The 26,133-nt window shown below is 49.9% G+C and overlaps 10 protein-coding genes across 10 annotated transcripts; 3 read left to right on the top strand and 7 right to left on the bottom strand.

Annotated features, from left to right (window-relative positions):
• Positions 1-1,459: 1,459 nt before the first annotated feature.
• Positions 1,460-1,838, top strand: Aspvir_002808 (uncharacterized protein; the record flags this gene model as incomplete). Its single annotated transcript, XM_043274404.1, has 2 exons — positions 1,460-1,717; positions 1,770-1,838. 2 exons carry the CDS (start codon positions 1,460-1,462, stop codon positions 1,836-1,838), a joined length of 327 nt encoding a protein of 108 aa, XP_043130339.1.
• A 1,057-nt stretch (positions 1,839-2,895) lies between these two features.
• Positions 2,896-4,440, bottom strand: Aspvir_002807 (uncharacterized protein; the record flags this gene model as incomplete). Its single annotated transcript, XM_043274403.1, has 3 exons — positions 2,896-3,468; positions 3,521-3,630; positions 3,705-4,440. The coding sequence occupies 3 exons, from the start codon at positions 4,438-4,440 to the stop codon at positions 2,896-2,898; spliced, it is 1,419 nt and encodes a 472-aa protein (XP_043130338.1).
• A 1,759-nt stretch (positions 4,441-6,199) lies between these two features.
• On the top strand, positions 6,200-7,702 carry Aspvir_002806 (pepsin-like aspartic protease; the record flags this gene model as incomplete). The annotated part of the gene is made up of 3 exons (XM_043274402.1): positions 6,200-6,388; positions 6,435-6,759; positions 6,807-7,702. 3 exons carry the CDS (start codon positions 6,200-6,202, stop codon positions 7,700-7,702), a joined length of 1,410 nt encoding a protein of 469 aa, XP_043130337.1.
• Positions 7,703-7,746: 44 nt separating this feature from the next.
• Aspvir_002805 (Zn(II)2Cys6 transcription factor) lies at positions 7,747-9,502 on the bottom strand (the record flags this gene model as incomplete). Its single annotated transcript, XM_043274401.1, has 4 exons — positions 7,747-7,971; positions 8,035-8,160; positions 8,212-8,662; positions 8,709-9,502. The coding sequence occupies 4 exons, from the start codon at positions 9,500-9,502 to the stop codon at positions 7,747-7,749; spliced, it is 1,596 nt and encodes a 531-aa protein (XP_043130336.1).
• A 407-nt stretch (positions 9,503-9,909) lies between these two features.
• On the bottom strand, positions 9,910-10,404 carry Aspvir_002804 (putative integral membrane protein; the record flags this gene model as incomplete). Its single annotated transcript, XM_043274400.1, has 1 exon — positions 9,910-10,404. One exon carries the CDS (start codon positions 10,402-10,404, stop codon positions 9,910-9,912), a length of 495 nt encoding a protein of 164 aa, XP_043130335.1.
• A 232-nt stretch (positions 10,405-10,636) lies between these two features.
• Aspvir_002803 (putative MFS maltose permease) lies at positions 10,637-12,233 on the bottom strand (the record flags this gene model as incomplete). Its single annotated transcript, XM_043274399.1, is given in 4 exon segments — positions 10,637-11,061; positions 11,097-11,499; positions 11,511-11,999; positions 12,111-12,233. 4 exon segments carry the CDS (start codon positions 12,231-12,233, stop codon positions 10,637-10,639), a joined length of 1,440 nt encoding a protein of 479 aa, XP_043130334.1.
• A 582-nt stretch (positions 12,234-12,815) lies between these two features.
• On the bottom strand, positions 12,816-14,087 carry Aspvir_002802 (pectin methylesterase family protein; the record flags this gene model as incomplete). The annotated part of the gene is made up of 2 exons (XM_043274398.1): positions 12,816-13,388; positions 13,434-14,087. The coding sequence occupies 2 exons, from the start codon at positions 14,085-14,087 to the stop codon at positions 12,816-12,818; spliced, it is 1,227 nt and encodes a 408-aa protein (XP_043130333.1).
• A 792-nt stretch (positions 14,088-14,879) lies between these two features.
• Positions 14,880-16,437, bottom strand: Aspvir_002801 (glycosyltransferase family 31 protein; the record flags this gene model as incomplete). Its single annotated transcript, XM_043274397.1, has 2 exons — positions 14,880-15,239; positions 15,316-16,437. 2 exons carry the CDS (start codon positions 16,435-16,437, stop codon positions 14,880-14,882), a joined length of 1,482 nt encoding a protein of 493 aa, XP_043130332.1.
• A 3,890-nt stretch (positions 16,438-20,327) lies between these two features.
• Aspvir_002800 (uncharacterized protein) lies at positions 20,328-22,659 on the top strand (the record flags this gene model as incomplete). The annotated part of the gene is made up of 5 exons (XM_043274396.1): positions 20,328-20,357; positions 20,558-21,324; positions 21,363-21,708; positions 21,774-21,889; positions 21,942-22,659. 5 exons carry the CDS (start codon positions 20,328-20,330, stop codon positions 22,657-22,659), a joined length of 1,977 nt encoding a protein of 658 aa, XP_043130331.1.
• A 783-nt stretch (positions 22,660-23,442) lies between these two features.
• On the bottom strand, positions 23,443-25,532 carry Aspvir_002799 (putative C6 transcription factor; the record flags this gene model as incomplete). The annotated part of the gene is made up of 2 exons (XM_043274395.1): positions 23,443-25,092; positions 25,149-25,532. The coding sequence occupies 2 exons, from the start codon at positions 25,530-25,532 to the stop codon at positions 23,443-23,445; spliced, it is 2,034 nt and encodes a 677-aa protein (XP_043130330.1).
• Between the last annotated feature and the right edge of the window lie 601 nt (positions 25,533-26,133).

Genomic DNA, 26,133 nt, shown 5'->3' with positions numbered 1-26,133 from the left:
ATTTGACAGAGATCCAACTGTAAAGGGATTATTGGGTGAAGATTTACTGGGATATCCATCCATAGAATACTTATCGCGGCTGAAATATATTGAGAGTCATGGATCATCTCACAACACCCTTGCAGTGTTCCTTTTCTATCAGGTTCCCAGACATCACGGAATATGAATCTGGGAATTTCTGGATGTTTTGCTCAAGAGAGCTGGACGCAGAGGGGGATGTATTCCATTCGCCTTGAGTAATATCAGTATCGGCTCCAGCTGTCCTAATGAGCCATTTATCCATCTCTATAAACACTAAACTGGAAGGGATGCGCCATCAACCGGATGCTTGTTCTCCAGTAGATTGCATATCTACTTTCCCTCAGCCAGTGTCTGACCCAAGAGTCGTTCTTGGGCCGGTGATGAATGAATATTTTCTGCAACATCGGCGATCCGCTGATGTGCCTATCAGACGACAGATTCAAAGACGTTTTATCGAGTGAAGGCATACTCGGAAAGAGTGACCTTATTTTGGAGATCGGTAGGGCATTGCGTCTTTCAACCAGACCTGCAAAGGCTCATTGATTCAGGGGTGACAGGGGATATTGTCATTGCCAATGCGATGAGGAGGTACTTTGATGCTTTGCAGAGCGGCAGATGGCCATATAAGTCGTCGCATAATCTTTGTTTACTGTATTCTGTCAATTGACATAACAGAACAATAAGAGTTAGGTATAAAGCTGCGTCAAACCAGCACAAGCTCTTAGACATAGTTTCAAAGAGCATTAGAGTAATTTGCATTATTTCATTTCTTGTAATGTACTATCCCCTATGAGCTTCTATAACATGTCACGCATTTCTTATAAGACATGTTCTTGTGTTCTTTGTGGCACTACTTTCCCCTGCTCAATAGTAGTTATGGAGAGGTAGTATATCCATATCCATCTGCCTAGAGCTCTTTTACCACTACCCACCATCCCTACTAATCAGAGGGATATTCGCTACACCCTCGTATACGATATTACTTCATAGCACATCTTATTAGCAGCTATGCAGCGAAATGGAGTGTAGTCACCAGCCACAATGACGTCATTTCAGCCCATCTATATCGAAGAAACAATGAACAAAAGGTGGCCACTGGGCAATATATTGATCCTTACATGTCTATAACTTAGTACACTAATTAAGCCCCGATCGACTAATATAGCTCCGGGGCCGACGTAGTGATGATCCCAAATGACGTGCGGGCGTTAGGCCAAGGGCTGTCATATTACCTGCTGGAAGATGTAGATCCCTTGGCATACGTTGTGTGTCACCCACTATGATGTCTCCCAAAAGGATAGAAGATATTATATAAACCACATCAATCTGGAGATAAAGATCACCATTCAGTATTATCGTCTCAAGCTGTGCCATCTGTTCCAAATACTTACACAAACCATTCCATCAGACATCTACCACAAGTTCAACAACTATCACAATGTTCCGTCGTCATCGTCCCACCACGACCGCCACTCGTACCTCCAAGCCCAGTCTATTGACTCGTCTTCGTGGTCCTAATGCTCGCACTCGGACAGTCAAGACGAAGACTACCACGAGCCGCCATAGTGGTGCCTACGGTCGTACCAAGGCCACTGCTCCCGTACATCACCACCGCCGAAAGGTCACACTGGGAGACAAGGTGTCGGGAGCTATGCTGAAGTTAAAAGGCGCTTTGACACATCGGCCGGCGGTAAAGGTATAATTGTTGCTGTTGATTGTCTAAAAGGATAAGCTGACTGGTCTTATAGGCCGCTGGCACTCGCCGCATGCATGGCACCGATGGACGTGGAAGCCATCATCGTCGTGCTTATTATTAAGGGCTTTGCATATGAGCTATGATGAGATACCCGAGTTATAATGTCTATCTGTACTATAGTGTATTTGTATCAAATTAATCTTATTCGATTATAATCTCTAACAAGTGCTTTCGCTAGAGTAATGTGTAAGTTGTAACGCGGACAAAAAGACGAGCTTGGTATCAAGGGGTAGCTGAGAAAGGGATGGAGTATGTCCAGGCAGGAGACACATATGCAATTGTACTCCCGCCTCAAGCATTTCGGTCAGATTATCTGAAGGATACTCTCTATCAAATGACCTCTGGTCATCAATCCATCAAGTCTCAGTCTCTACTCCGTCCGTAGTATGAGAGACTATCGCGTTGTTTAACCCGATTTGGCAATTCTTTCGCGCTGGATATCAAACTTCGCTAGGCCGGAAATAACAGCTGGCCACATTATAAGAACCCAACATCAATTCCAGAGGATTCTGATTCGGTCGGCAGTTTAATTGCATCAAAGATCAAAATGTCGTGCCATAATTGCCATTCCTCCGAGAAACCCTCACAGTCCGATTCCACAAACGAGGGTCTCACTGCCCGTGCCCTTCGGTGGATGTCAGCGGTTCTCCCTGAAGGATCAGCACTGCTGTCCAGTTCGTGCTGCTGGTTACCAGTTCGTTCCAACACATGACTATAGTCGAGCCCTCAACTAACTGCTAGACAGACAGTTCTAGACTTTGTCTTTGCGGGTTCAGTGACCGCAGCAGGCATTCAGAAACTTCGTCCCTTCTTCTTGGCCGTCTCCGTCTTAACCCTGGCGTGGAGCATCAGTCGACAAGGCCTCAACAAGAGCAACCTACGTCGAGCAATTATTTGTGCATGTCTATTAGCTTGGTCGCAGTATAGCCAACGGGCACAGCCTGCAAAGGGACATCATAGCTGTCATTGATCAGAGACTCAAATGCTGGAGATGTGCTATTGCCTACTAGTTAGAGTCATCCATTGTATACCAACATTATCTTTAAGACATCACCATGTGACTTCAAAATACGAGATTAAGATTCCATCGACAACACCCCGTAGTGATCAATTTTCAGCTACTGCAACAGTCTCCGCTGGGTTTCGGGTGATTTCGCCCCATGAATCCATCTTATTCCTTCCCCATCTTCCCCGTCCCACCATCCTCGCGCCCCATGTTCGTACATCCTTCGTCTTTTTTCGATGAAGGGCCACATAGCCGTCCAGCGTCTGCCCGCCTGACTGTCATCGTCTGGCTGAGGCGCCTGGAAAGAAGCCCCCAGAGCTGCCCACTGCTGGAGACGCTGGTTGTCCCACATGACATATCCAAATCGCCGAAGCTCACGATGGTCCTTGGAACAAATTAATTGATAGCAACGCGTATCGCGGTGGGCCCATTGCCATGCCTGACGGGGGCCAGAGTCGCTGTCGTCCGCAAACGCCTTGCCCACGATCTCGGCAATTTGTCCAGGTGTGAGATCTCTGTAGAACGTAGACTCAAAGCCCTGCACAGCGAACTTCTGCGAGAACTCAAGTTCATTGACCAAAAGCCAGTTTGAGCAACGCGAGTTGCGAATCGAGATGAGCCCGAGGCGGCTGTTGTGGTTGGCTCTTGCCACAAATCGATGAAGGGGGGCCAGTCCTTTCAGCAGCTAGTCAAACAGTTAGAATTATGTCGGATTGTGGCACTGAGAGCTTACTTACAAAACCCCTCTTGTGTGGGCTTCCCATAACAGCCTCCCATGTCTCGCTGTCCGAGAAGTAGACGGTATAGTAACCCAACTCGACGTCGTGTGCTGCGATGTGGTTAAAAGCTAGACGTGACGAAGAGAGTCAGCAGGAGAGATCGACCTGAACAAAAACGAGGAACAGCAGGGAATAGACATACCTGGTGAGATTTTCCAGTACAAGTACTCATTGACTGCGCCGATTTGCTCCATCTCCCAGGGCGCGTGCTTGCTGAAGAATATTTCAAATTTTTCCCGAGGCCGGAATTCAGAGGGCGATGGACGTGCATATTTGACGCCCTCACTAATCCAGCGTTCTTGTCGGTTCCGGAAGCAGAAGAGATGGTTGATCGTCTCCTGTAAGTAGAATGCTCTCGCGACACGACACCACTCGGTCTCAGACGGTGCGTGGATGGGGAAGTTCAAAGGTGCGACGAGACCCAGGGCGTTATCGATATAATCATTGGTGAAAAAGGTCACACTTTCATGAAACGTCACCAGAGCCAGAGCCGCTCCTATCGTCCAATGGAACGAGTCGACCAGGCAACGGTTGAAGTAGATGTCTAGGATATCGAGGACTTTTGCCCTTGTCCATGGCTCGATATTCCTTGCGTGGGAGCACAGGACAGCGTATGCGAGTAGCTCTCTGGGTATGTGGCGTTGAATGATTTGCAATATGATCGCAGTCTTGTGATTGTAAAAAGCCGAGTACAAGGAGGAATGGCTTAGTATGGCGGATTTGAGTGATTCAATATCTGGAAGGGCGCATAAAATCTGCTGTCGACACTCTAATGGAAGCACATTGAATGAGAATTGAGGGGATGCTTCATGAATGTCCACATCGTGATGAACGGGAGGAGATGAGATCATGACAGTTGCGTCTGTGGGAGGAGTCATTTTGCTACTGTTATGTCTCTGTAAGATAGAGGGAAGAGAAGAGAAGGAAGCAGGTAGATGAAGACAGTTTATATAGATTTATACTCATATCACGTGGATGCTACTGCAGCAAGTGAATTCGGTCTGCTTTGTGAAGATTATAAGGGATATACCGATATAAGAGGTAATGGACATGAATTATAGGGAGATCTCCGATTCCCAGCTGTGAGCAGTGAAGTTGCATGGCATTCTCCGATATAAGACCGTAGTAACAAAGATATTCGATATCTAACAGATATTCAGCGTTAATAGGAAGAACCCGAAGAGCATTGGCCATCGAGCTCCTCTCGGATCAACCTTACCAAGCTGGAGCTGAAGATTAGAGACTGTTACGGGAAAGCAATGCCTCCAAGTATTAACGATATCCTGCCTCCACACATCAGATACGACGGACAGAACTAGATTATCAATGACACAAGTTTGCTGCCAGATTTGAAAACGAAGTAATAAACAATCCATCCCGTCAAAAGGTACTAACAACAGCTGCACGATTTACTTGAGCCGGTCATCGAGCCGATTCTAAGGTCGATGGCCACTGCTGGACCCGGAAGGATTTCAAACATACTCTATCCTTTTTCTAAAATAAAAGAGTCGAAAAGTCCCAGTCAGCATGCGCACAGGCCTGGTAATATGTCTTTCTGTCCGCTCTTCAGGTTGAGCAAAGTTAAGATGCATGGTGGTCTTCTCTACTGGGCGAGTAATATCATGACATTTGATCAAGAAGTGCTCGTCAAATCCCTGTCCTCAAACAAAACAGCGCATCGACTGTTCCGATACCTATTGCATGCGGTGCATGAACGCCAGTGCTTATTGATGATCCACAGGTTGGCCATGTTCCCTCCGAACTGCAGCTGATGCGACTCCGTAGTATCTGTTCAGCTGTTGAAGGATGGATCTGTGAGACTTTCTCCCATCCGACGTTGTTTTCGTTTACATGGGCCTGTAGCTTGATCTTGTCGGGCGGGAAGTACCTCTCTGGTGCTGAACATCTCCTCAATCTTCCGGGTGGATGCCATGACCCGCCAGTGTAAAGTATCTAACACTCTCACTGGCGTTCAGGGCTTGAACCTTGTCGGTATCACCGGCAACTATTGCGAGCAGGATCGGTTCCAGATGGTGGATCGACAGTCGGAGCCGAATCCAGACTGCCGCCGATGAATCTCCGTGCAAGTATAGAGACATTGGGTAATCACTGTAATCTCTGGCACTGTCATTCACTGAAGTGTGCGGAGTGACTGGAGAGTATCTTCTCCTTGGCTGCTAGTTATGTTACTTAAGTTTCTGGTCGGCATGATCTTTCTTTGACCATCATAAGCGTGCAACCTCCGTGTCGGGAAGAACAACTGCCCATGAATATCGTGACCCAAACTGACTCGACGAGTTAATGACTGACCTATGGGATTACAGACCGATGTCCCGATCTCCCAGGGGCAGTGAGCTTAGTGTCATTTCGCTTAGTGTCATCTTATATTGCGCCGCATCTAATTCCCAATGAGATCAAGTATACATGTTGGTTCCCCCCTTTAGCCTGTCTCTATAATGACTATGAGCACGATGTAACATTGACTAGTTCTGCCTGGCGAGGCTGAAAATCCCCTGATTGCCTTGGACACTTTTGGACGCTGCGCCGGAAATCGGTTCAGACGTAGATTCCAGTCGGCCATGAGATATGTAGTGGCCTATGCCAGTGCACCATGCTTATAGCTAGAGAATATACATAATGAGGAAGGGACTGTTGTCCTTGCTCTCTTTCTTTTTTGAGACAAGCAATGCCATTGCTCTTGGCAAAGGAGATAGCCCGGCTGTTGTTGAGCTTCGATTCAAGCGACAACGGAACGATGACATTCTCGAAATACATCGCTCTGCGTCGAGGCGCAACTCGATACTATCTGAAGGGATACTGAATGAGGTATGTCGCTTTGAGTTCACTTTGACACCCGAAATTAACGTCACAGGATGCCATGACGCTATACACAGTCAATGTCACCGTTGGCAGCTCAAAGCAAGAGATCGCCGTGGTACTGGACACTGGAAGCAGCGACACCTGGTTTAATATTCCGTTGTCGAACTTTTGCCAGAACATGGCAAATGACTGCGAACGGTATGGGATCTATGACAACAGCTCATCCAGAACCTACACATTCGTCAACCACGAGTTCAACATCACGTATAATGACGGGACGAAGGCGACGGGGGACTATGTCAAGGATACTATTCAGTTTGGGGGAGTGATGTTGAGTCAATTCCAGTTTGGCATAGCAGAGCAGAGCGCCTCAAATCGTACGCTTCTCTATACAGGCCCAGATCATGCACTGACTGTAACGCAGGAGGAACATTGGGTCTTGCATTTCCTGCCATCGAAGCTACTCGCACTGAGTATTCCAACTTTCCTCAAGCTCTGGTGCAAGCTGGTCACATCAAGTCAGCCACATACAGTCTCTGGATGGAGGATGTAACCTCGCACAGTGGGACGATTCTCTTTGGAGGCGTGAACACGGCAAAGTATCTAGGACAGCTGCAGACAATTCCACTCCAGCCCGCTGGCGGCGTGTACACATTCTTGCGTGTCATATTGGCCGGGCTCGCTTTGCAACAGCGCGCGTCAAACACGACCAAGTATCCCGATACCGAGTTTCCACTTCTTGTCACCATCGATTCAGGAGCAAGCGTGACTTATTTACCCAAATCGCTCACCACAGAGATCTACTCCAGTCTGGGAGTCACACACAACGCTGTGTACAATGTTCCGGTTCTCCCGTGCTCCATGAAAGACAGGGATATCACTCTGACGTTCAGCTTCTCTGGTATCCGTATCAATGTCAATATCCACGAGCTTGTTTTGAATGGGATTGATACGGACGGAGACACTGTGATGTGCGTGTTCGGCATCTATATAGGTACCAGTGGAATCCCTGTATTGGGCGATACTTTTCTCTGTAGCACGTATGTCGTCTTTGATTTAGCTAATCGCGAGATCTCGATGGCCAACACAAACTTCAATCCCGGGGAGGATGCCATCCTCGAAATCGGGACAGGCAAGGATGCGGTTCCCGGTGCGACTTGGGTGCCCTCGCCGGCTACCACAGCAGTGAATATGCTAACTGCAGTGCCTTTGGCGACGGAAAGAGAGGAAAACCATGGTAGTGTAGCAATTAGTGTAGAGATGGATGTGACGTTGCTTTTTACTAGCTTGATTATCTCTCTTATGTCCGCTCCTGTATAGCTTTGTTTGTCGCTTGATGTTACAAGCGCTATCCATATAGGATATCAAGGACTCAATTGCAGATACTGCATGAACGCTTCATCGATTTCCAGCGTCTTGTCGCCAATCTGACTCATCTCAGCGTAGTTGAAGTCACTGTACAATTGGTCATCCGGCCACGTGTCACCAAAGCCCTCCAAGTCAGCCTTTTCAGCCGGCACAAGAGGTTCCACGGTCACTGCTGGGAGATTGAGGTGCTGCGTGATGGGTTGCAGCATGGACGGCAAAGTCTGTCCCACCTTTGTTAACAGCAATGGCAGGAACCGCTGTCATCCACCAGGGAGAGTGTTCACAAGCGAGAAGAAATGCTTCAAGTAGTCCTGCGGCCCCAGGTTGAACCCCAACGAGCGCAGTCCCGCGGTCAATAGACAAGCCATTACATCGGTGAGGGTGCAGGTCACTTCGAAGATTTTCTCAATCTGTCCCAGCTAATCAGCACGGTTCTGGACGGAAGGGAAGGATTTACCAACCAGTCCAATCCCATGCGTTTCCATACTTTGCGTTGACAGCTTCCACGTCGCCAAGGAGAGGTCTCGGGCAATCTGTAACGGATACCGAAATTCCATGCACGGATGGCTGGCTTTGCTGGACAGAAAGCCCGCAGTGGTGGATAATTGCCAGATCATGGTTCGCAACCACTGCTGTGAGACACGGAGGTCCGCCATGGGGATATCGGGAAGCTCGAGGTCGGGGGGAACCGCATTACAAATATGTTTGTCGAGAAGAATGAGCGACCCGCGAGAGCATGCGGCATGCGTACCGTTCCAGAGCCCCAGGAAAGACTCGTCGAACGGGCGATAGAGGTCAGCCAGACAGCGAAATCCAATACTGGTTGGGTCTTGAGGTGAGGCATCTTCCAGAGTTGGACTGTTGGCGGTGACCTGTAGGGTGACGGGCCGGTGCCTTCGAATGGCATGGGCTCTGTTCAAATTAGGACTATCCTACAGGAGTCGCCGAGGGACAGTACCGTTCAGAAATCAGAAGCAGCCAGAACAGGTTGCCAGACAAAGACGAATCGTCTTCATCGCCGTCTAACGCACCTGATTGAGTACCCAGCATGCCAGCCGTGTACAAGGTGGTGGCTTCCCGTAGGTAATAGTACGCGTGGCGCTGATTCCCCAACGCGATATGACAGCCGTACAGAAGAAAGGCGGTGGTGATGCTCTGCCGGACAGGAACAGTGAGCGGATCAAGATGCCTCCGCGCTTCTGTCGCTTCATCAAGCAATTCGCACCCGGCGTCGATACTCTGGGCCCATCTCGAGCCTGTGGCTTGGGAGGAGGAATACCCTGTCTGCATCATGACAAAGGCACAGAAGGAAACCACCAAGCAATAGGTATGGATACAATGATCCATGTGCTCCACATATCTCTGGAAGGTTTCCCCCTGTAGAATGGGAACTGTACCTTGCATGCGCGCGAAGAAGTACTCGAAGCAATCCCGGATCAGCTCCCTAGGAAGGAGACTTTCCTTGCGCCCAAATCGACATCGTCCGCTGGTTGTATTCGCAAGAGGAGTAGCCACTGTTGGAGCTTGAATCGCAGAGTTAGATGGCTCATTGCCTGGAGCATTCTGTGTGCGTAATTCAGAGAGAACGTTGGCCGACTGGCCTTGCCGTCCTTTCTTCTGTCGGACCAGCGATGTTCGACAGCTTAGCCCGGCTGATCGACACTGGCTGCAAGGTCTCTGGGCGTTGCATTTGACTTTACGACGTCGACACGCATCGCAGGCTTGCTTGACCATCTGCGTGTCGCGGGGCATCTTTTACGTCTGATTGCTAGTTGCATGATTGAAGAGGAATTGCGGAGAGGATTGAAAACGGAGAAAATATGGGGGTTTCCCGAGTCACCCCACGCCAAGATTGAACCATATAAAGGCAATGAAAGGAGACCTAATGTTAAGGTAGTGTGGCCTAAGTCCAGGGCACATAGGGCGAGTAACTGGCCTTAGCGGCCAAAGATTACAGTGGTTGGACTTGATCCTTAAGACATTAATGCTGATTGAACCAAAGAAAGAGCTATCTTGGGCTTCAAAACAGGTTAACGCGAAGTAGGAATGGCTTTTGCCAAACACTTTACCGCTGTCTATAGATGGTCGTGCTGGATTCGCACGCGTTTGGGAACAGTTTGCCATGAAGACTCTATACATATCCCATTTATAATAGATGATTATACCACCATGACAGCTCCCGCAAATGCCAGCCAGGCTGGTAGATCTGCAACTAACATCCTAATGCGATGAAATCCCAACCATTCTTCCATCTCCACCGTTGCTCCATTCTCATTGCTGTCCTCGACTATACGTTGAATCCGAGGCGCCACAAACGGCACGAAGAAGAGATGCGCTACCGCACCCGCAACGCCGGCCCAGTAGAACGTTGTGCGCGACAGGGGCAGGGCACTGCGCGACCGACTCAGCAAAATATTCGATACACCGGTGGAGATGGTGGCTAGATTAAGGGCAAGGACGGAAACGATCTGGCGATTGAAGATGTGGGTGTACCATTTTGGCAAGACAGCATCGGAGGATTTCCGGATAGACGGTTGGAGGAAGGCCGAGTTGGAGAACAGCTCGACCAGGGCATGCACGAGGCTGCCTGTGCTGGTGGCTAATGGCGCGACGCGGAGTAGCTGGAGGGGATCGAAGATGAGTCCGGAGGCCATGCCGATTATTCGGTCTTGAAGATTAATTCTGTGCAAAAATCCAGTAGAGAATCGATCCAGGAGAAGTCAAGGATGAGCGGGGATTAAATAACAGGCGAGGGACCAGTGGGGCCAGCGTAAGGCCTAATCCAACGCTATGCAGGGATGGATCAGGCCACAGAAGAGTGTCTGTACATTGGTTACTTTGATTTCAAAGAGTAATAGATAATGGATATATATTTTAGAATCCGAACTAGTCCTTATGGCGCTCCTCTCGCACCTCCAGGTGTTCCTCCTCGCCCTCGTATGGATCAACTACTGTGTCTCTGAACTTGCGCGCCGACACTCCTTGCTCAAACAGCAGATCCAATTCCTCATAAGTTCTTCCCTTGGGCTCCGGTAGGCGAAAGTATGACCAGATCAAGCAGACGAGACATGTTCCCGCCCAAAAATATGCGCTGCGGGCACCCCAGTTCCAAGCCGTCGAGTTGAGCTGATAGTTTGTGAGCACGTTGACAACAATATTACTGATGTTGTATCCGACTCTCGCCAGCACGATCGTCTTGGCCTTGAGTCGGGTGGACGACAGTTCCGACACCAGCGAATACGTCACGGGTCCGATAGTAAAGTCGTAGCAGAAGGTGAAGATGATCAACATCGCACCGATCGCCCACTTCGCTGCACTTCATCTCCCGGCGCAAAGGAAAGACTACCTGTGATGACGAGCAGGGTAAATAAGCTTGCCAGACCGCAGACGTGCAGTGTGCGACGACCGGTGTAGGTCATTAGGAACCATGACCCCGCGGTCCCAATGAAACCGAGGGCATACTGTGCCAGTGAGAGATCGAAGGAACGCACCGTCGGGAGACCAGCCTGGACGCAAAAGTAGGCAAAGTAGCCCATGAGGTTCTGCCCGCACAGTGTCTGGACCAGCCAAACTACGCAGACAACTTCTGTTCGGCGCAGGTTCGTCCCCTTGAAACAATCGGTGTATTTTGTGCCGCTCGCAAGTGTCTTTTCTAGCTCGTTTGTATGCTGGATCATGGCGATTGTCTCGTCAGGATCGAAGTTCGGATCGGTGGATGAAGTAAGCCGCTGCAGGGCCCGTTTAGCACCCTGGAGGTTACCCCGTCGGACATGCCACCAGGGTGATTCGGGTGCGAAGAGGATTCCAATGAGGATCCGGAGTGGTCATGCCCACTGCACCGCAAAGGGAATCCGGTACGCCCACTGGTCGGTTCTTGTATGGATCCGCGATTCACACCCACCGCGACGAACTGCCCAATCACCCAGCACATGTTGATAAAGGTCGTCAAGTACGGACGGAGGACAACCGGACACACTTCAGAGGCATATGCGGCGGGCAAAGTCTGGAAGATGCCCCAGGGAATACCGGCCAGAATCTCTGCAGCGAGCAGCATTTTGACATCGACAGCGAAGAAGAAGACGAATATGACCGCGTCCATTGCCGCCAGCGCCGAAACCATTGTCCAGCGGTATCCCAGTCGTTCCGAAATCAGGCCGTTGATGAGCAATCCGATCACTTCGCCCACTCGGGCCCCGTTGGAGAGTGCCGATTGCCACGAGGCGGGGACCGTCCATTTGCCGGATGTGGACTGCACCCTAAATTTCTTATTGGATGCTGGAGACGCGTACATGGAGCCAAGTAGGGCCAAATCATATCCTTCCATGATGAGCGTCGACGACAGGAGGACAGATCAGCCCACGGCCTTGGGGTACAAGCGAACCGCTTGCCAGAGCGTCATGGACTGTTCTTTGCGGGCGGCTTTCTTGCCCTCCACGAGAGGTCGAGGCTTTTCTCCCTCCATAGCATCTGGATCGTTGGACATGGTCATGTCTCAACTAAATGTTTAGCAAGACGGCCAGCAAAGCACACTCGAGTGCTAGACGAGCCTGGCTGCAGTTGGAGGCATGCATGAGATCTCGAGACATATGGCACTATTTATATTCAGTGTATCTGCATATCGCGAGGTCCATCCTGCTCTGGAGATGCGCCAGACGGGTCAAGGACCCTTCTGATGCACCACGATCTGGGGAATTTTGCTTTACCCCACATATTTCCATGTGGGGGTCTGGCAGACAGATGGACGGATACACGAGCTTTCCTCCGTTCTCATTGGCTACGGCGATGCAAGTCGGCCTCTACTCGGAGACAAGGCGGATGCAAGTCGGAGCCACGGCAGGTAGCTAAGCTGTCGTTATCATCGCTGGAGACACGGGACATTTTTTGACTCATATCAAAGTAGAAATTGGTTCAGACTCGTAAAAATAAGGGTACATTGAGGGAAGTGAGACTATAACAGCAGTGACAAAAGCTAACTTTGCGCTTCAGCTAATCTACCCAATCCAGAAGACTGTTCTGTGGGATGTGATGTGTTGCTGATTACCATCATGCCATCCAGCCATGGGGTCTAAGGCCTTCCGGTGCTCGCCGCGATCGGATCCAACCAGGCAATGTTGGGCTGATGACCATCGGGAGTCATGAACACATCAATGGGACGAGCATATGGCTCCACCTGCTTTCTGTTCAAAATCTGGGTGACATTGCCATTCGTCTCCGCGGTCTGATTGTATCCAGGCCCGTAGACACCGTACACCGCCATCAAGGTCTCACTGATGAAGTTGTTGTTGGGCGCTCCCTTCCACACCGTGTATCCCGCAGGTAAAATGCTGGAGTCCAAGTATGTGTCCATGAAGATTGATCTGTGGATGTTATTCCAGGGGCGTCCCAGCGAGCATTTTCCCTTGATGTCGTTTGCAATAGATGAATTGGCTGCGATGACCTGGGAATCGGCAATGTAGACACCGTACTTGTTCTCGAAAGTGGTGTTGGTGCCCTTCCAGGCCGTAATGCCGCCACCACATCGGCGCAGGGAGAGGGTTGTCTTTTCGATGAATGCCGTGCCGAAGCCGTAGAGAAAGTCGGTCTGGCCCGCAATCACGTTGTCGTAAAAGTAAGCATTGGCAAGTTTTCCCACGTACAACTGTATTCGTCAGCGCTGACCTGTCAAGATTCTTCAACAACGTACAGTATCCTGGTAGCTGTAGAGACCGCAAGAGTAGAATCCTGCGTTTGCATAGCCCAAGCCGACGGCGTGGGCAGGTCCATATGCATATGGAACAAACTCGTTGCGAAAGTCGATGTTGTATGCGCGAAAGTCGGAGCATCCAAAAGAGGTGTTGGCAGGCACCGGATATCCTGTTGGACCTGCACCGGTAATGGTCGCGTTATAAGTGGGACCGACAGTTAGAACGCCGGTGTAGACATTGTCCGGGAATGCGGCATTGTGGTTGGCTGCGTTCCAGTAGATCTGAACCTCGTTCTGGACGGTGGTGTTGGTGTCGATATCGCCATAGCTCTCCCGCTGCCAGGGGCGATTCGACTGGCCCAGGAGCGTGAGAGGTCCGGACCGTGTCACATTGAGCTGCTCCACATAGGTTCCAGCGCCGATGAGGATGACCTGGCAAGAGGTATCATTGGGCAGCGAGTGGATGGCCGCCTGGATAGACTTGAAATGAGCTCGGTCGTCGGTCTGGCTGACAAAGAGAGTGCCGTGGGGGCAGCCCTGAAGAGGATCAGGCGTGATTCTTTGGCAGGATTTGTATGTTTCTGCAGGTCGAGTGTCCTTTCCGAAAGCTTCAGGGAGCAAGCCAAGGGCAAGAAGAGCGGAAGATAGCCTCATTTTGTTTATTGTCTTACAATCAAGCAATTGCACAGTCGTCTCGGTGGGAAACTGGTCCCTTGATAAAGAGTCCTGGGAAAAGTGCGGATAAAGTCAAAACGAAGCTATTTCCTTCGTGGAGCCGAAGGAATGGTCTATAGATCCTCCTAGGATTCCCCAAGCTTTCTGAGGCTTCATCCCCGGATAATTCAAGGCCTTGGAATTATTCCTCCAATGAGCTTGTGTCCCCGGTGGAGTACCCCGCATAAATTGCCCCTGAAATTACTTCATTAGAACGATCTCTATCCAATTAGTTAGGCAATGTTCTTCCGGTAACCTGGGTAGTGGGTACACCAATGTCATGAACCGATCTGAAAGTCGACAACTGGCAGGAAGGCAGATGACCTGCGATTATTGAGTTTACACATTCTCAGGTCATGGGATTAACTCCACTGTCTGCTTCCAGAAGATATTGCACAGCAATTTACAGGTTCTCAATTATAACTTTTTTTTTTTTTTTGCAGATTCAGATTAGGACTAAACAGGCGCTGCGTCATGGAGAACATCAGCTCCTTCGAATATACATAATATAGATGATGTGTGCCTTGGGCATTCTACCCTATATCACAACCATTTCTCCAGCCTCCTGTTCTCTTAAGCATTGAGACAAATTTACGGTCGCAACCACGCCTAATCAGGATTTTTTGAGATACTGTTCACCACCGCTGTAGACATCGGGCCTATAGATCGAGGTCCGTCCGATGTTAGGGGAATATGCTGTCGGCAGCAAGGGTAGGTAGTCATATGCATGCGTCAAAAAATGCGGCCCGTACTTGGCTTCACCCACTGAGGTCTCTGGCATTTGTGGGAATCGCGGAATTGCTTAATTTTCTCCAGGTCCCACCCGGCTGATAGCGACGTGTCTTCGGTGGCAGGTTTTTGCGCGCCTAGTCGCATGGACGGAACGAAAACACAGTGACCAGAATGGACATAGGTATATGAGAAACACTGGGGATGCTCATGGCATGCTGTCGCACAGGCTTCGACAGACCTATGGGCGGGCGATTGGGGCGGCTCTTGCCATCCGCCCCAGTCACCGTTGTCCCAGTCCGTTTTATAGTCAAGGGTGCCCATTTTTGTGAACTCGAACAGGTCGGCATATAGCAATGGAAGCTATAGAGTGTCAATGTTAGTAGTTGTCGAGGACATACCACTCGCAGACTAGCGAGGGCCAGGAGGAAAGACATACCTTTCGGCCACGTTGGTTCTCCCACCTCGCCAGCTCCGTCATATCTTCCAACGATAATTTATGCATGCTAATCACCGGCTGACACCAATGCCGTTCATTAAACGGAACCCCATGCACAGGATGTGGATTGAACATCGGCCACAACCCGGACAGATCCACTCCACTTTGATGCAGTGCCCATCCAAGTATTGAATCGCCGCAACAATCCACATTTATCAAATCCTTATAACGCTGACTCAACGGAGGTTCGCCGTACACGCCATCGCTCTCGGCCTTACGCGCTACCAGCCTTTGGACTGCCGCAGTTGACAGCACAAACCCCGCACCCCCATAGGCGAAGAAAGAGTGGTCCTTTCCAGGAGCGGGGGAGCCAAAGTATAAAGGATGAGACGGATCGAACTGGTCAAGGAGACGAAACAGATTGTCCCACACGAAGTATGTATCCGACTCGATGAAAACAAACCATTGAGCAGTCGGGTTCATTTCATAAGCGCGTTCGACCATGGGCAGGAACTTGTATTTGTCAAGTGTCCAGCCCTGAGAACTCCCAGCAGTATTGGAATCGCCGCGCTGGATCGCGCTATACGCCTGAAAGTCAGGGCTGTTCGTCCAGAAGCTCTCTGGAAGAGTTGCAAGAATATCGTATACGTGATGACCTTTGATTTCCGACTCACGGTCGGAGAAGACAATGAGATTGGTTATGCAGCGGGTAACAGTCGCCAGATGGGTATCAACCCGACTAGGAGGCTCTGTACTGCCGATTTTGAGAACGACTTGAACGCGCGAGAGGAGGTATGATGGGAAGGAGTCGCAAAGGTCATCGCCACCACTACCACCTTGGTGCGCATCCGAGAAGCGGGACGTTGTCTCCCACTCCCAGTAATCGACGTAGGGCGAATTCGACAAGCTGGATACTGTCGCCCGCTCCCAGTAATGGGCATAGAATAGGTCAGATCCTAGTTTCAGACCCAGGCAAAACATAAACACCGTCAGAACCACCACCAAAGCATTCTTTTGTCTCTTCTTCGGCCATGATTTCCAGTACTCAGAGATGCCTTCCGCAAAGGAGCGTAACACGCGAAGAGCCGCAGTTAGGACGCGGGTTGCATTATTGAGGTACATGGGAATGCATGTAAAAAAAAGCCACGGAGATTTAGGAGGGAAGCAGGAAGTGTCGGGTCCAGACGCGACAAATGTCAGGGTCCTGTCCCTTCTATATAATACACTTGTTGGATGATCTATCGGTCATGCATTAGTGCCCTTTTATGTTGTGGCTTAGCAGGAAAGCGTGGTGTCCAGGGCTGTGATAATAATAATAATGGTGAGTCTGAAAAGCAGAAAAGGTACAAAGGGAAAAGGACAAAAAAAAAGAACCAACACCACCCAAGCCTGTGAGTGGATGGTGATCCCAAGGGATCGGGTGGGATTAGAAAAAATGTAAAAATGACGTGGCGGTCAAATCATTTGGATAAAATCTCTGCCATTTTAAAAGTTTGTTGTTTCCCCCCTAGATAGGCCTGGGGAGATACCTAGGATCTGCCCTTGATTCCTTCCAACACATGATCAATCTGACAGCGTATGCCTAGATAAAATTTCCGGTCGACTTAATCTCAAATCCCTGTTATCAGCATTGAACTAGCATATATTAGCAGCGAGTTGTCCGTTCGCGAACCTCGAATGGATCCTGTGCGTCCTAACACGGTTGCGGGTCCACCAAATTTAGTGCGGATAATCCATGCGCTACGTTACATCGTGACAGGCAGACACTGAGACAACATCACGTACAGCAAATCGACAATATGGATTCAATTAAGGCTAAAGAAGTAGGAACACATGATTAATCTGGTACTGGCTGGCTGATTCGCAGTGATAAAAGCAGAAAAGCCATTGATTCAGTCTTCTAAAGTGGGAAAACTGGCGCCGGGAGACAAACTGTGCATTGTGACCAATTTAAGCCGCAGCCTCAACAGGTTTGTAGGATTACATTTACTATTGGTGGTTCTGCTGAGCAGCAGATGAATGCGGCCTGGACCTGTACGGAGGATCAGATCGTTATCTGCCATGAGAGCTGTCAGCCAATCAAATCCACCACGCCAAAGAGGTGTCTGGGTACGAGAGGTAGACAACTAGGAAAAAGTTGGTGGCTCACTCCGCCGAGAGCCTCTCTGTCCTCCGCCTTCGACTTTCTACCTAATCTAGACAATCCGCAAAATATCCAACCCACCCAATCTGCACTACTTTTCATCCTAACCTTAGGGGTACCACTACTCCCCTATATAAGTCTATTTTAGCTTATATAATTGGTAATATATAATATTTATATAGTAAATTACTACAGTATTAGATAAAACATATAGATATCTTAGTGCTGTGGCTAGAATACTAGAAAAATAGGTGGTAATCTAAAGACTAGAGGTCACCTGACTAGCCAGTATGGGATATATCCATTATCCGCAATCCAACCCGCATGGATATAAGGGTGGGTTAGATAGGTGGTGGATCAACCCATATCCAATCCACGACCAGTCTAATCTCGACTAATACAAGGAGCTGGATCTGTAAGGCGATCGGAGGTAATCGGCTTAAGGGTTCCTAGAAGGCGATGTCGTCGACTAGGCTGCGGGATTACTAGTTATGACTACTGGGTTTCGAAGGTAAAAACGTATGTATTCGAATGATCAGAACGAACCGCTTGGTCTTCACCAAGCTGTTCGAATTCTCCTATTTCTACTCTATGCGTTCGGAGCCGGAGATACTATATCCCAGCCGAGAGAAGGCTTGGCGACGGGAGAACGCCGGCAGGATCTCAATAAGAAGCATATCGGCCAAAAGATAGTCAACTGCTTTGGGTGATATCTGTGCCTTAGCAGGTGGGTGCGCCTGGCACGGATAGTTGCTAGGGACAGGAATAATTGATATTCTCAGCGCGGATATTCTTGCATAACTGTTTTCGTGAACCAAAGGGGACTATGAGGGACATTCAAAAGGAAACATACATCTGGGCTTGAGCAGACAAGAGTAGCAAGATAAGGCGCCCTCTTCCTACTGGTAGTGCCGTCAAAATTCTTGAACAGAATGTCCTCGACAATGAGTGAAGCCTAGGACCTACCAGCCGAGCTTGTATGTCCAGCGACGGATACATACTGAATGCTCATCGCAAGCCGTCTGATTGGGAGCAAAGTAGCATTGGGTCATTTCAACAGCCCCGTCGTTGTTTTAGTTGAGCATGCCATCGTAGGTTACGTTGGCCACTGCCGCCGCCAGTGTTGGTGGGTTGCCAATTGCTCCAGGCCAGATTTTGATACGAGCGCCATCCTGAAGAGTCAGCTCCTTTCGAGCTCTGAGAGTCGTGGAGGATCACGTATCGAAGCATCGTTCAGGAAGTGTTATAGACCAAAATGTTCTCCACAATGTCTACCTATTGGCCCAGAGAACCGACGGAGATACCATGGGAACCATTGCAGTACAGATTCTTGCCAGAGACGAGTCAGTTCCAGTCTGGTAACGTACGCTTGTGAGATATTACCTACACGAGGATATTCGTACTATTAGGAATGAATGATACGCAGTCTAACGATGTCAGCAGATTATCCTCATTGAACGGATAGAGCAACCCGCCGTCGGAGCGGAAAACACGAGAGTTTTGGATTACGATGTTACCAGACCGATAGGTATCCCTGTGTTTATAAGAGACGATTCACACTGGCTTCATGCCAGGTCAAACATACCATCCATCTAGCAAAGTTAGTTCCGAAGCGTAGCGTATGAGGTAGACAACTCAACCAAGTCTGCTATAGGATTACTATTGCTTAATAAAGTGTTAAGATACATGCTATCAAAGATAATATTACTCAAGTTATATACCCACTGAACCCAGTTAGGTGAGTTGCGGAGGTTGAGGTTAGACACATATCCTGAGGATCTGTTGCCATCAATTTCCCCGCCGGAATAGATGTTGATGTCAGTCCCTCTAATTTAGACAAAGCTCAAGCTAACCTGGAAGGCGTACTGAAGGAATTGGCAGCCAATAATCAATGTCATTAGTCATGATGATTTTGCCTTGGATATCTACCAGATATATGTAAATACATATGGTCCTCAGACAGTGGTATACATACCAACGTCGACCCGCTTTAGAAATCTGATCCATTGCCTTGCCAATGGTATACATGATGTCTTTGTCAAATACAACGCGGCCACCATGGCTGCATTTGCGAAACGCACGCAGGATGTACTTGTAGTCATCACTCCCATCTCTGTGGGATTTAACATGGCAAGTGTTATGCCTTACAGGGAGAATGGAAAAGGCTTGAAAGCACCTTGAGGTGCCACTGTAATGCTAAGAGGTTGGAAAAGCGAATCAGACTCTGTACAGAGTGCAGCTGTTAGTGTCGAAAATTGAAAATAGCCGCGAAAAGAATAGTCTAAATATCTTGAACTATTGAGGCCGAATGCTCTAGCAATTTGATGGTTATATGCTTGGTATCTGAGTAATAGATCATAGTATATACCTTGCGTCTGCTTGTTTTCCAAGATCAGTTATGGGCATCTGGCTTGGCTATCACACAGGCTATTAACAAACCAATTGACTTCGATATAGAATAGCGAATAGCCTGTTGGCCGATTAATGCAAATTTAATGATAGATGGAAATATATTGCTCCCTTGGCATGTCTTGAAGAGCCTTTGCTTTGAAGTCATGGTGAGTGAGAGGAATAGCTGCAGTGGGCACTTATTTTACCACTGAGACTGGCTCGACGAGCGATAGCCTGGCAAAGATTATAAGCTACAGTATAAGTATTATCCTTCAGTCCCCACTTGTCCAATATTGAATCATACGGCCGGCCAAAAAATCAACCCTTTGTCAATGCGGAGATGTTAACGTGGGGTACGTGGATTTAGATCAAAGTAAGACAGTTTAGTCAACACCATGGCTCCCAACTAGATAACATTGTGTATGGAAGGAACTTGCATCTCCTATTCCGCCTCTGAAAGGATGTGGTTTTTGCACCAATGGAGATCTGGAGGGTCCGATTGTTACTGGTCGGTCCACATTAGACCACGACAACCTTAAAAGTAGGTGATGCTGCAAATCCTTTGGGACTTTACCCCGAAATAACAATGACTACTTCTAACATTGCATCTGGGGTTCACAAATCGTAGAATGGATACACTGTCCGCTTCTATGTAGACCATTCCTTATCTAGGCGCCAAGACCAGCGAATCATCATGGCGTTCTCTAGCCGGTTGAAGACTATAATACTCATATTTCTGACCCTTGCCGTGGGTGGAAATGGGTCGAGGTCTCGAGGATAAACCGGCGTGAGGTCGTCCGTCGCTTCAATCCCGTCCGTACCAATTTGTCCTCCACGACTCCCATCCAAGTGGGAAATGGCAATTTTGCCTTTGGAGCTGATATTACCGGCCTTCAGACCATTCTGCCGTACAACATTCTGTCCTCCTGGTCTTGGGTCAATGACTCTCTGCCTACCGAGCCGGGCCAGGATGACCCCTCCGACTTCACCGGACTGGACTGGTGGACCCATGGCAGACTGGTAAACTATGATATGCCAAATCCGGCCGAAGCGGCCCTCTTGACTTGGCTGAGGGCGAATCCACATCGTGGTAACCTAGGACGCATCGGTCGTCTATACAATGGCAAGAACATCTCGCTGGCGGACTTGTCCAACATGTCACAGAACTTGGATCTCTATACTGGACGTTTGACATCTGAATTCTTTCTCGGAGGGGAGAGGGTAGTTGTGCAGACCGTTGGAAGCCCGAGTTCGGACGAGGTTGCGGTGCGCATCGATTCGCAGCTTCTGCAAAATGGCTCTTTGAGTGTCTTCTTCTACTATCCCCTGACTACCAGGGCAGCGTCATTCCAAGCGCCGTTTGTCGGTGATTGGAATGCTGTATCGAATCATACAACGAAGCTGTCCCTCAATGACCACCAGAAAGCCGTAATTGAGCATTCTCTGGGAGGAACAACCTACTACAGCAGCATTTTGTGGCTATCCCAAGGGAACATCAACGGTCCGTTAACAGAACCCATCGATATGTTCTCAACCCATCTGGGAAAACGACCTTTTCCTTCACTTCCACCTATACCCCGGAGCTGAGCACCGAGGTCAGCACATTCAACAGGATAAAAGCAGAATCAGCGATCTGGTGGGCCAAGTACTGGGAATCAGGATCGTTCGTCGACCTCACGGCCACCAGAAGCTCGGACACCGAAGAACTGCAGCGGCGCATCATTCTCTCGCAGTATCTCCTTGCTGTCAATTGCGCGGGGAGGGACCCTCCGCAAGAAGCAGGACTGCAAAACAACGGATGGTACGGAAAGTTCCATCTTGAGATGGTGTTTTGGCATCTGGGCCACTGGGCCGATGGGGTAAGTGGGAGCTCCTCAACCGCACTCTCGGAGTATATAGTCGCTTTCTTCCCTCGTCCATCGAGCGCGCCAAAGAACAGGGGTACTCAGGCGCTCGACTGGGTAAGATGAGCGATCCATCCGATCGATCCGCCCCCGGAGAGATCAACGCGCTGTTGGTCTGGCAGCAACCGCACGCGATGTATTTCGCCGAGCTGGAGTATCGCGCCTTTCCTACAGCTCAGAACGCTCAGGAAATGGGGCACCATCTTGACAGAACTCGCCGAGTTCATGGCCTCGTACGCGTGGTGGAATAGCTGGACGCAGGTGTACGATCTAGGTCCGCCATTGTACCCATCGTCGGAGAACACGAACCCGAATTCAACATACAATCCCACCTTCGAACCGGCGTACTGGCGCTTCGGCCTGCAAATTGCCTCGGAGTGGAAGCGTCGACAAGGTCAATCTGTTCCATCTGAGTGGACACGTGTTCAACGTAACCTGGCCGCTCTGCCCTTGACAGATGGAGCGTACACCATTTGTGCAGATCTCCCGGATATGTGGGCCACCTACGATTACATTTCTGACCATCCCAGCCAGGTTGCCGTGTACGGCCTTCTCCCTCCCACGCCTGGTGTGGACGTCGGGATCGTCAACGCGACGATGATGAAGATCAATCAGGTTTGGAACTTGACCAACTCATACGGTTGGGATTTCCCCATGTTGGCTCTAACGGCTACCCGTCTGGGGAACCCGCAGCAGGCCGTGGACTATCTTCTCAACCCCGTCTTTCAATTTGATGACGTCGGCAATCCCATTGGCGGTACGCGGGTGCCCACTCCGTACTTCCCTGCCTCATCTTCCTTGCTTCTTGCAGTTGCGATGATGGCGGGGGGATGGGATGGCGACGAAGGTCCGCATTTTCCCCTCGGTTGGAATGCAAAGACAGAAGGTTTTACTCCTGGTCTTTGAAGGAGACTCATAGAATCAACAACCTACAGGATCTGGCCTCCCTACAGATGCCTGTAGCCTCCATTTTACATCCATGACAATGCAATGCAATCTGCTGGGCAGACACTAAAATTACAGAACAGTCACGTTAGCTATGTTTGTGGCTAAAGTTCATGACAATTACGTTGGTGGATTGTATATGTTCAAATGCTCATCATCAGCCATAGTTGCGACTGTTGTAGGGGTTGAGCACAGGTGAAATGCTTTGATTAATAGAACAGCGTGGTGTTGGCTAAGAACCGTCAAGTGTCCTAGCAGTAACAACTCACAGTGAGGCGCAGTTGCAGAAATCTAAGAGTAATAAAGTCTCTAACAAGACTTCTAGAAACTAGAACCAGGAATCTAAGAAGAGGATTTTCGAGGGAGTAATTAAGGCAGTGATAGTGGTTGTTATTGTTCAGATGAGAAGACATGGACAAAGATGGTGCCACTGATGATGTGGAGTAGACGAAGAGTAGAAAGAAAAGTGTAATAATATCAGACAAATGAATTGCAGAGCTTATACTGTGTAGGCAGTCATCAAGAAAACAGACCCTTGGCTCCTGATACCACTTAACTGCTTTGAAACAACGACCAGGACACTTTTCTTTGACCTGGAGGTGTATACCTAGCTGTGTAGGCAATATCGTTAACTAGAACGTATTGCCTCAGATGCACAAGTAACACAAAATTAATATCCGAATTCATGTACCTAGGTAGAAACCGACGTAGAAACAGTATAACCCAAGTCAAGTCTAAAGTATACTAGGAGACAGTCCACATATCTACCTGGACAAAGTCATCATCCACAAGAAAGACATCATCTAAACTAGGATTCATCTCCGTAAAGGGTGCGAGAGAGAAGATATCAGCCAGGGGATCCAGGGTTGTCGTGACATTGCTGTGATGGGCACCTTGGGGGAGGTCAGGGCTCACTTCCGTCACCGATGATGAACCCCCAGCAGAGCAGTCTCTGTCCACCGACTGCATCTCACGGACATAACGCGCCTTGGCCATCAACCGCCCGATCGGCTCCCACAACGTGCCCTTGCGCGCGTGCTCCTTCATGCGCCAGCGGTCATAGAGAATCTCCACTGCGGCCCACGCCCTGTCGCAATCCCGGCATGGGGGCCGAGTACAGATCTCTAATAGGACCAGCGCGACTGCGTGCCACTGGGAGTAGGTATCGGATCTCCAGGCCCAGTGAGCGATATCCGGATTGCACAGGGCGGAGCAGGAGAGCTCCAGGATCTCGAGGGCGAGGAGAAAAATCTTATCCCGCAGACTTGCCTGCAGCGGGGCCGTTGATGCCTCCCTACTACTATCCATCCCCTTGCGAGGATAGTGGACCATCAGCCATACGCGGGCGATGATCAGCCGCGCCACGGCAGCTGAGACAAAGAGGAAGGGGTCGGCGGGATTGCAATACGCCAGATATCGAGTCTCAAGGCGGCTCTGCAGCTTCTCGGCCAGTGCCTCCCGTTCGGCCAATGACAACTCTGTGACAGATGCACTGCCCGTTGTCCTTGCCTGACGGCGGTGCGGTGGAATGAAGCTGACCTTGCGCACGATGGGGATGGATTCCCACCCAATCAGGCTCAGCGTCATCTCTGTGGCGCCGTCTCGCTCGGTCGGCGGCTGAATCAAGTCCGCGGTCAAATCAGAATCATCAATATTCAACGGCAGCCGGGTATCAAAGGACGACTCGGATACAATAGGTTCGTAACCGTGATGTTCGGACGAGCGCTGGTCGAGGCCGACGATGAACCACCACAGTCGCCGTCGCAGTTCGGTCTCGAGGGGCCGTAAGCCAAAGGCCGCGCCGTCGCGATGGAGACCCATAGCTTGTGCAATATGCACAATCAAGGCCGTCAGCGACCAGACTGTTCGGGAGTCGTCTTCGTTGCGCAGGGCACAGAGAAACAGGGCCGCCGCCTGCAACAAGATCATGTTCTGGGTATTCAGCAGATCCGCGCGGGCGAGGGCCTGCTCGACGGCAAAGCGACAGGTATGAAGGGCCTGGTGTCGAGGTAGGCCAAGAGAGCACTGGTTCTGGTCAGTACTGATGATAGCAGCATAGTATATGGCAAACAGGAGGGCCTCCGTGTTGCAATCGAGGGCGTCAAGCGAGGCAACCGCGTCCCAGAAGAGCTTCGTGAGGGTCGGCATGTGGAAGATCTTCACCACGGGAGCGACATTGGTCTGGAAAATCTCAAACAGAGCGACCGATTGAGAGATGGACGGATGGTAGTCTCGCAGTGAGTGAGCGAGCGACCTGAAGCCCATGACGGCGGCATTCAACCCAACTGTGCCTACTGGTTCCTCCTTTTCATCTGTTTCTTCCTGCCAACCCCCTTCCTCGTCGTCATCATTATTCGAGGGCGATACGTGTAGCAAATCCCGCAGTTCTTCAATCTATCGTCCTTGGTCAGGCCTTAGCAAAATGTAAACTTGGGGGTTAAAGAAAAGACCTCATCTCCCAGACTAGCCCATAGCACGTTGCTCACATAGACACTGGATGTGCTGTCAATGGCGAGACGACCATTCCGCTGGTCCCCTTGGGCTGGCAGAGCGGCTGTGGACGGGTCCAGGGGCTGTTGTTGCTGGGTTTGTTGGCTTTCCAGCTGTCTAATGATGCTCCCCAGCCGGTCAAGTCTTGTCAGCACCGCCGAGTTGTTCGTGCATTGCTGCGGCCGCCTAGGAGCGCGCCCCGTCCCACTGGGATAAATGCAGGTGGAGGCAGCCCGAATGCAGCCCCCACATGGTTGCCGTCGGTCACATTTGATCTTCCGTGAGCGACAGAGCAGGCAGCTGCGGCGCTGGGAATGGCGTCTTAGGGTGAACGGTTCACTCATGGTGGTGGATAGATAGAAGCTAAGGAGCAAGCAACGTATCACTACCTACTGTTTGATAATAAGGGAAGAGAAGTGGAGGGAGAGTCAGTGGTTCGGCGGTTCGGCGTCGGATAACTTATGCGACTCCGACGTGCCCCGCTAGTCCTGAGAGCCCTGAGACATGCAGGATGCTTTTACTCCGTCCAGAGGGATTTACTACAGCATGAATATCATATATAATGTATGATTCTAATATAATATAACCATTGAGGGCTCCTTGACTCCAAGCTAATCAACTCCAGAATCGTCCCTCTCTCTCTTCTTTTGGTCCTGGGGCCACACTCCAGGGATGACTCTGCTTGGAGATGCAGCGCACGTTTCGGCACCGTTTGTTGGCGAAGGGGTAAATTGTAGCATGTACGATGCAGTTGTGCTGGCCGAACGCATTTTTAGCACTGTGGGGGAGTTTCAAGTCTCGCCAATGTCCCGGCAGTCAGGTTGGAAAAGGCCTTGGCCTCATATAAAGAGGGATAGGTTCGAGCGTGGCCGGGACCTGATCCGTCGTAGCATGAAGAGCGAGGGTATCGTATTCGCTGAGAATGCGGCAGAGCTATTTCTCCAG

This window comes from Aspergillus viridinutans, assembly GCF_018404265.1.
Source record: "Aspergillus viridinutans IFM 47045 DNA, scaffold_13, whole genome shotgun sequence".
NCBI lineage: Eukaryota > Fungi > Ascomycota > Eurotiomycetes > Eurotiales > Aspergillaceae > Aspergillus > Aspergillus viridinutans.
The sequence above is the reverse complement of the archived record's forward strand: the minus strand, read 5'-3'. Positions and strand labels throughout refer to the sequence as shown.